Raw genomic sequence first — 9907 nt, 5'->3', positions numbered from 1 at the left:
CTTTATGGGGCTTATATTTCATTTTTAAAGTTGTCAGATGATACTGGTTATTTTAATGGGACTGCAGACGATCACGAAAGAGTAATAATAATTGACATTTATATAGCGCTTTATCAATCTACGACTGTTCAAAGCGCTTCACAATTATTATTACCCGGTCACTGGATTCATAGCATTCCAAGCAGCCTGTTAGGCGCACACTTGCTAAACCAACCACAATGACGGTTGTTTCCTACCGGTACCCAATTAGCTCCTGGGTGAGAGTGGCATGCAAAGTGTTGATTGACGCCTTGCCAAAGGGCGCTAGGCCATGGTGGGATTCGAACACACGACCCTTCTGATTACAAGGCGAGAGTCAGAACCGCTACACCACGGCGTGTAAGGTCTGTCACATACCTAAAGACAAAAAGTGCGATTTGCTATTCACATACGAGAGACAGGAAATTGCAGACAAATTATGCTTTGCGCATTTTTTTGAATGCGAGTCCAAAGTGGTGTTTATATTCCGTTCTATTCTTTTCCAGGCAATTACTAAAACGATCATGACCCTTTCATAACAAGACATTCCCAGGTCGCTGTTGTAGGTACCTTGTATTTAATTCTCATCATCATCATCATCATCATCCGTTAAAGTACAGACCACCAGGTATGTGTCAATCGAGGCATACATTGCACGGGACATTGCATTGTATTTTGAATGTGTGTACAAGGGTTACGAGACAAAATGGTAATTGAACTGGTGACGAACTGGTGATTGAACGAAGTGATTATTGGACCCGATGGCGCCGGAAGCGGGGGGGGGGGGGGGGGGGCACTTGCCCCCCAAATTAAATTTTTTGGGGGCAAAACGAAATTTTGCCCCCCCCCAATGTGCCCCCCTAAAAGTAGAAAAATTATAAATTATTCAAGGACAAAAGTAAACGATGAAGGCACTTTTCTGCCTAAAAATTGTAATTTCCATTGTCAAAAATGAAAAAAAAATCGCCCCTGACGGGACAACTAGTCCTTACCGTGGGGGGTCCCACACCCTCTCCTCCTCGATCGCTTCGGTATCTCACGCTGTCAAAAATATTGTGCCCCCTTCGGGATTTTGCCTCCCTAAAACTGAAAGTGTTCCGGCGCGCCTGATTGGACCAAATGGTTATTGGACCACTTGGTTCTTAGACGAAATGTTTGACGGAATGGCATTAGACTAAATGAAGGTAGATGGTGAGTGGACGAGTTAGCAATAGACGAATCGACAGTTTACCCGTTAAAGGATAGCCTACTGCCCATAAAAAATCCCGGTATGGGTAGGCCTATACGTATAAACAGCTATAGGTACAAGAATGTAGTGAACTTAAAATCATTAGCGACTTACTCTGGAAAATAACTCGATCAGGTGTTTAGTCCAGGTCCATCCAGGTAACAATTACCAGGCCAGGACTTCCCAGGGAGGTTCCAATTAGGTCTTAACCCACTGCTATATAGCTGCTGTACAATGCGAGTTTCTCGTAATATGAGTTCTAGTTCTGCTCAAGCTCTGGACACAATACACACATAATACAAGCAGTGATATGTATTCTTATCGCATGAGAAGGCAGAGAAAAAGAACAGAATAAGCAGTGGATTTATGTCCAGTCAAGTTCTCGTTTATAAACCGGGGGAGGCTGCATTGTATTTGTGTTTTAAGGTTTGCTTACTCTCTTCACTCGGTGATAGACACTGTTTACAGGGCAAAGGTCGTAACAGTTGGAACTGCTAGTTCGTACCTGGTAGAAAATGCTATTTTAATGGGGGCAATGCACGAATCTTACAATCAATTACAAGCCTCGTTTAAGTAAAAAAATCAATCATAATTGTAGCGGCATGAATATAATTTGGTATATTTGCCATTATTATGTACTGTTTACATGCATGTATCTTGTATACAGAGTCAGTGGAAAAGGAAAGTAAAAATGTCAATGCAAGATTGTACACAGCGCATATATTGCTTATTGTGCTCCTTGATTCCAAGAAGTCCAGGAGAAGATGAGTCATATGGGTGAAGCATCACCCAAAGTATAGAAAAAAGAAAGTAAGATTCAGAAGAAGATAGTCAAGAAATTATATTTATTCCTATAAATTGTGAAATTCTCCAGGATTGCAAACAGTTGGTAAGTTTAAATTGCATTATTATCAAAGTTTATATATGTGCTGTCAATTATATCATAATACTGGGTTTCATAGGTCATTCACATTTATGTAATTTTGGCTCAAATTTGAGTGATGGAATTTGGCATTTTGCTCTCTATCGAGCATTACTTCATAATGTATACATGTACACACAAACCAATAGAAGGTGATTGGTGTTCAGTCAGATTTAATTACTATTAATATGTTATAAAGAGATAATTATGCTTCGTATTATTGTGTGCTATTATGTTCACATGAACTTATTCTTAATTTGATTACACAAGAAGATTATATTGCATTTATTTTCTGAGAGTGATATATAATGCTCACTTCATTTAGTTGTAAGTAGTCAACTGGTGTTATATATTGTGTAGGGTGGTAGGGTCTCCTAGCTTAGGCATGAGATCATTGGGTTATTACTCTATTACTATATTATGTTATTATAAACATATCTAAGTACTGTTTGGTTTAGTTTAGGAATCACATATATTATGATTCATCATGGTTTATTAGTATTTAACCAGTTATTAGTAAGTGTCTGTTATATATTTTCTGTTTGCCTATATTAATTTCAGTATTATTTGCTTTAAGATAATAAGGGCATTAAAGGGATGAAGATGTTTATTAACTATAATTACAATTATTAGGCCAACAAGATAATGAGTTTATATTGCACATATTCAGATTTAATCTGATATTGATTACAGTTATTGATTACCAATTTATTATTTTTTACCAATCAATTATTCAACTCAAATAATATGATCAATTATTGAGGTTTCCTTTAATCACGTTAATATCCTTGACCGTTGTATATTGCATTAGTATCATTGAGACTTATTCCCTGTGGGTATATAAGAAGTTATTTACAAGTTATTCAGTCATGTTTGAATTATGTTACTGTTGGCAAATGAATATTAACACTGTGTTTATATGTTTATTTGTTTATTCAGCGAACCGCTCAATTACCGCTCAATTACCGCTCAATCGCTCAATCGTCGTGCAATTGTTGACGTACTGGTTGTTGACAGTTGATGCTGGTTAAAGGTTTCTTCGCTGGTCGTTGGTTATGTCGACCTAGAAACTTCATTACAATGCCGTATTTGATGTCAAGCTGTTGATTTATGTGTCGTCATTATTACGGAAGAAGTTGAAGAAGGAATAAACAGACAAGTAACTGTAAAGCCGTTGTTTGAGTCTTCAATTAGCGTGTTCGAACTAAGCAATTAAGAATTTCCACGTGTAGTTTAAGAAAGGCAGCTACACGACAGTTCGCAACTGCATTATGGATCCCTCAAATAAACCAAATTCAGAAGCCCTTGCTGGAGTTGGACCTGGAGCTGGAGACGACGAGGATGATGTAAAGTCTACCACATCTCGGGGGAGCGCCATGTCCAGAGTGTCTTGTGTAAGCGATACATCAAGCGTGAAACTAAGAGCAGCGAGGGTGAAGGAGGAGCTGGTGAATAAGAAAAGGGAGCAGTTCTTACAGGAACAAAGACTAAGACGAGAACAGTTTAAATTACAACAGGAACAATTTGAACTGAATGAAAGAATAGAACTTCTCAAGATCGACCATGACAAGGAAAATGCCAAGGTTGAAGCCACCATGTGGCAAGAACAAGTAAATGAAGAAAGGGCAGAAGTAGGATTTCCGCCCTTACCTAACAAGGACTTGGACAATGTACAAATTACAGAAAGATGGTTCTCCACCCGGGGAGAATCAAATCATCAGGGTAATGTACCAAATGTTCAAAAGGATAATGTATATGTTAAAGGTAATGAACATGTAAGTACTGGTGTAGTAGGTGAAGGTACTACAACAATTCATAAGCCGGGTAATGAAGGAGTAGGGTTAAGCAGGGGATACAATGGTAATCACCAAGTAAATAGCCAAGCACAAGAACAGAAACCCTTCATACCCAATCCATTTCAGACCCCAGTTAATAACATGTATAATCATAGTATGATGGCAATGGCTCTAAGTTTGCCAAAGCCAGACATGCCAACTTTCTCAGGCAATCCGATTGATTATTGGAATTTCGTGAATAGTTTTGAAGTTAATATTGCTGACAGAATTCATGACAGTAGGTTAAAAGTGTCTTACTTAATTCAGTTTACCTCAGACAAGGCCAGAGAGGCCATAGAAAATTGTGTATTATTAGATCCCGATACAGGTTATTCCCGAGCTAGGATAATACTACAGGACCAGTTCGGACGGAACTACATAGTGGCTAGAGCTCACCTGAAGAAGGTCATCAATAGATCACCACTCAGGACCACGGACAGCCAAGGTCTGTGGGATCTAGCCAGAGACATGAGGAGGTGTCAGATGACAACTTCTCAGATGGGGTACTCGGCTGATATGAGTACAACGGATACCCTACTGAAGATTCAACATCTTCTCCCAGTCCACATTCAGTCCAAGTGGGCCAGCCGAGCACATTCACTGATGGAGCAATCAGTGATGCCCAACTTCTCCCATCTGACAGACTTCATCGAAGAGTCTGCTAAGGTGGCGAGTAATGTGTTCGGTAAGAGTGTAGGGCGTCCAGCCGTGCAAGACAAGAAGGCATCTGCGGGGAAGCCTAGGCCAAAGGTTTCGACCTTTAATACTACAACAAGCAAGTCTGAGAAACCTAAGGACTCGAGCTCATGCCCATGCTGCTCAGAGAAGCATGAGCTTGATAAGTGCCGCAAATTTAAAGGTCAGTCAGTAGATGAAAGGTTTGCCTTTGTCAAGTCTAAGGGGCTATGTTTCAATTGCCTCAAAGGGTCGCACATGGCAAAGGGCTGTACAGCTAACCCTAAGTGCAGCAAGGATGGGTGCAAGAAAAGACACCACACCCTTCTTCACATGGAGTGGTCCACCAAGGGCAAAGATAAAGGGCAAGAAACAGGTAAGCAAACTGGGGCCGGGCAAGGATCTGACTTAGATAACCAGGCCGACACTAATGCTGTTGGTGGTCAGAAAGAGGTTTGTCTCCGAGTTTTACCTGTCAAGGTTAGAGGCAATGGCAGGGAGGTGACAACATGGGCTTTGCTGGACCATGGCAGCGATGTTTCCCTCTGCGAACATCGTCTTGCAGATGACCTCCGCATCCAAGGTAAGGAGACAAACTTCCGACTGACCACGGTGAACAACACTAATACCCAAAGGGGGGGACAGGAGGTTAGTTTCTCCATTCAAGGAATTAAGGACAGGGATGTAATTGATATGCCCAGGGTGTGGACGGTAGAATCACTACCAACAACCCATAGAAGTATACCAAGGCAACAGGACGTAGATAGATGGTCCCATCTGAAGGGAATAGAGCTTCCAACAGCTGCCAAGAAGGATATCACCTTGCTCATAGGGAGTGACACCCCAGAGGCCTTCTGGGTCCAGGAAGAAAGGAGGGGAAAGAAGAAAGAACCATATGCTATCCGTTCTCCACTGGGATGGACAGTCATGGGCCCCACCGGACGCAGAAGGAAAGGAGCATTTGATGTGAACAACATCTCCTCAATGGATGACCATTTGCAAGAGCAAGTCCAGAGATTCTGGAAACTGGACTATGCTCCTGGTGATGAGAGTGAAAGATTAGGTGACTCGGTAGAAGACAGGAAGGCTCGTGCCATGATGGAAGACATAATCCGTCTTATGGATGGCCATTATGAGATGGGTTTACCTTGGCGTCAATTCCCTCCGTCTCTACCAAACAACCACAGAATGGCAGAGTCACGTTTACGATCTCTAAAGAGAAGACTGGAGAAGGATGACAGCCTTCACCAGAAGTACACAGAAACTATGACAAATTATTTATCGAAGGGATTTGCAAGGGAGGTGGACGAGGACCCTCAAGAGGAGGGCTCTATCTGGTATCTACCTCACCACCCCGTGACTCATCCCTTCAAGCCGGAAAAGGTGCGTGTAGTATTTGACTGTGCTGCCAAATACCAAGGAATCTCCCTTAACAGCCATTTATTGAGTGGACCGGATTACACCAATAAGCTTGTTGGTGTGCTTCTTCGCTTCAGACAAGAGGAGATAGCACTGGTGGCAGATGTGGAGGGTATGTTCCACCAAGTGAGGGTCACACCCACCCACACTGATGCGCTCAGATTCTTGTGGTGGGAGAACGGCAACACGGACACGACACCTAAGACGTACAAGATGCAAGTCCATCTGTTTGGAGCGACTTCGTCTCCAAGCTGTGCAGGCTTTGCACTCCAAAGGACTGAGGAAGACAACAGGCAGGACTTTGAGCCAGAAGTTTGTCAGATAGTCAAGGACAATTTCTATGTCGATGACTGCCTGAAGTCTGTTCGCTCTACAGAGGAAGCGATAAGGCTCATTCCTCAGTTATGCAGCCTACTAAGAAAAGGAGGATTCAGACTAACAAAGTGGGTCAGCAATGACAAGGAAGTGTTAGAAACAGTCCCTCCTACAGAAAGGGCTGCATCGGTAGTTGATCTAGATTTGGATCATCTTCCAATAGAGAGAACACTTGGAGTCTTATGGAACATGGACTCTGACATGTTTAGCTTCAAGGTTTCTCCCAAGGACGTACCAGCAACAAGAAGGGGTATACTGTCCGCCACAAGCTCCTTGTATGATCCACTTGGATTTGTGGCACCTTTCACAGTAAATGCAAAGCTTCTTTTGCAGGATCTTTGCGCCCAAGGTCTTGGCTGGGACGAGAAGATCAAGGACCAGGACTTGCAACGCTGGCGAGCCTGGCTGGCTGAGTTACCAGAGTTAACCTCAGTACACATCCCCATATGTTTCAAGCCATCTGACTTCAAGGACCCTGTCTATGATCTCCATGTGTTCTGTGATGCGTCAGAAAGAGCATATGCAGCATGTGCCTATCTACGGATAGAGGATTCTGGTCGCACCCACAGTGCACTTGTGATGGGGAAGACAAGACTTTGTCCTCTGAAGAAGATGACAGTTCCCAGATTGGAGCTGTCAGCAGCAGTACTAGCGGTAAAGCTGGGTCGAACCATCATGGAAGAACTAAGAATTTCCACGTGTAGTTTAAGAAAGGCAGCTACAATAATTATTACGTCTATCAATTAATTTCTGGTCTGCTTCGTGCAACAAGTACAAATAAACTTGCTCCTATTGTTATCATTGATAATAACTTTGCATCAGAAATTTGTAATCGATTACAAATATTTTATTTATTAGCTCGTTGATAAAATCTGCGCATCGGCACAGCAGATTTGAAATAATTATGTTGGATGATTTGGAGTTTGGTGTTGGTTGGAAAGGAGAAAAGCAGTGGATCAGGCTACCTAACTTAGCTTAGACATCGAATTTATTTATCATTATTTCATTTTTTGGTATATACATATAATAGCTAGTATTGGTCAGCAGTAAGACTGAAAGGGAAAGTTAAAGGTCAAGTCCACCCCAGAAAGATGTTGATTTGAATCAATAGAAAAATTCAAACTAGCGTTAACACTGAAAATTTCATCAAAATTGGATGTAAAATAAGAAAGTTATGACATTTTTAAGTTTCGTTTAATTTCACAAAATAGTTATATTCACATCCTGGTCAGTATGCAAATAAGGAAACTGATGACGTCATCCACTCACTATTTATTTTGTATTTTATCATATGAAATATGAAATATATTCTAATTTTCTCCTCATTGTCAAGTGAAACGGTGATTAATTCCTCCCTATACATGTGGAATTAGCATTGTTTTATACTATATGGTTCAGTCAACTCGGTCCTATAAAAAATGAAATATTGTATTATTCAAACAATAAAAAACAAAAGAAATAGTGAGTGATGGACATCATCGACTGACTCATTTGCATGTCACTGAGTTGTGCATATCACTGTTTTGTGAAAATAAGCGAAAATTTTAAATGCCATAACTTTCTTATTTTACATCCGATTTTGATAAAACTTTCAGTGTTATACTCGTTTGATTTTTCTCTATTTATTCAAATCAACAATTTGCTGGGGTGGACTTGACCTTTTAGTTTGTTTTACGAAGTAAGAATGCTCGTCTGTAAAATTGTACTTGATTTGTATTACTTTATATTACTTTGTATTTTGTTTTGAATGGAAATGGAATAAAGAATTGAATTGAATTGATGTAGAAAACATGAAAAATTAGTCTTTCACCCCAGTCTTTAGCACTAAAAAGAAGCAAAGCTTACATAAATGTAGTGCCTCTTGGATTTAATTCAATTTCTAATTCATTATAGTGAAAATTAGATTGTATATTATAAAAAGGAAGTAAACACGTGAATTAAAAAAAAATTGTGATAGCAGTCAGATTCGAAGCCATACAGTGGGAAGCTCACTAAGATTAAATTTATTCCCTATATTTTTTGCTTTAACATGTTTAATATGAAAGTAGCTAGGTCGTCAACTTACGTGGTTGGGTGTGTGTGAGATGGAAGAATAAAGATAGTGAGATCATGGGAGAGAGCGCGAATGAAAATCGGGCTGGAAGGATGGGGAGAAAAAAAAAAGAAAACAGAAAGGGGACAGAAAGAAAGAAAGAAAGAAAAAGAGAGAGAGAGAGAGAGAAAGAAAGAAAGAAAGAAAGAAAGAAAGAAAGAAAGAAAGAAAGAAAGAAAGAAAGAAAGAAAGAAAGAAAGAAAGAAAGAGAGAAAGAAAAAGAGAAAGAAAGAAAGAAAGAGAAAGAAAGAAATAAAGGGAGAGAAGAAAGATTGATATATTTTCCACCATAGGATGCAATTTAGCCTGTTCCGATAATGGGCTTTGGTAGTTCCGGTACTCCTCGGAATACGTCTACGTGGCAAAACGCCGACGTGGCTGCTTGGCGATGTGAATTTCGTCCACAGTCTCAGCGAGGTGCCGAGATCTCTCGAAATATCACAAGACTTATCGGATCTGCACCCCTGTACAATTTGTTTGTCTCAGACAAGATCCCCGGGATAAGAACTTTTTTCGCTTTTTATCAATTGATAATTGATATAATTGATTTTGTCCGAGTAGGAAGTTTAAAGATAGGTGACCAAATTAAGATGACGAGATTAGACGGAATGTGTACAAAGTTATCATAGATAATGTAATTGTTAACCAAATAACAATAATAATAAACAGTTCTTGTATAGCGCATATCACAATAATTGTATTATGAATAATTTCTCTATGCGCTTCCAAAGGACTTGGATATTATTACCCCAGCTGTAGTTTGGCAGCCATAATTACATAGGCTTAATAGGTTTGAAATCAAAGTAATTTTGCAAAGAAAGAAAAATATCAAATCAGAGATATACGAATATCATTTTAATTATGGCATACCAATGTTTTCATGTGTAATGAAAAATAATACAAATGCATCGTTACGATGGATTTGTATTACGGCAATTACTCTTCAGTCTTTTGTGCGTTCAAGGCAAATTCCCTCACAGTTTAATATTTTTATGTTATTTTGCAAGATATAGAAAAAGAAAAAAATCATTAGATTTCTTGACTAATTAGTAATTACTATTCTATGTATTGGGTGATGTATGCTAATAGTATTTATTTAGATTCAAGTTTATACTTATAACCCCTTTTCCCTTTATTTAAGTATGCAGGAGATTCAACGATCAGTGACTATTCTGGATTGCAATCTGGGACCTATCATTAAGTTTCGGATTGCCATAGAGACGGATCCAATCCGATTGAACTTTGTAAACTCTTTCTTCCTACTGTGCAAAGCGTTGGTGGTATAGTGGTTAGCATAGTTGCCTTCCAAGCAATTGACCCGGGTTCGATTCCCGGCCAACGCA

The 9907-nt window shown here is 39.8% G+C and overlaps 1 protein-coding gene and 1 non-coding gene across 2 annotated transcripts; both read left to right on the top strand.

Moving 5' to 3' along the window:
• The first annotated feature begins 3439 nt into the window (after positions 1-3439).
• LOC135157524 (uncharacterized) lies at positions 3440-7219 on the top strand. The gene has a single exon (XM_064113407.1). It carries the CDS (start codon positions 3440-3442, stop codon positions 7217-7219), a length of 3780 nt encoding a protein of 1259 aa, XP_063969477.1.
• Positions 7220-9835: 2616 nt separating this feature from the next.
• On the top strand, positions 9836-9907 carry TRNAG-UCC (transfer RNA glycine (anticodon UCC)). Its single transcript has one exon. It is a non-coding gene; the product is annotated as a tRNA-Gly (tRNA).

The sequence above is a fragment of the Lytechinus pictus genome, chromosome 18 (assembly GCF_037042905.1).
Source record: "Lytechinus pictus isolate F3 Inbred chromosome 18, Lp3.0, whole genome shotgun sequence".
Classification (NCBI taxonomy): Eukaryota; Metazoa; Echinodermata; class Echinoidea; order Temnopleuroida; family Toxopneustidae; genus Lytechinus; species Lytechinus pictus.
This window is presented reverse-complemented; position numbering and strand designations above follow the sequence as displayed.

Excerpts from the sequence above, each read along its gene's own strand:
- LOC135157524 (XM_064113407.1), top strand. The coding sequence starts at position 3,440 with ATGGATCCCTCAAATAAACCAAATTCAGAAGCCCTTGCTGGAGTTGGA.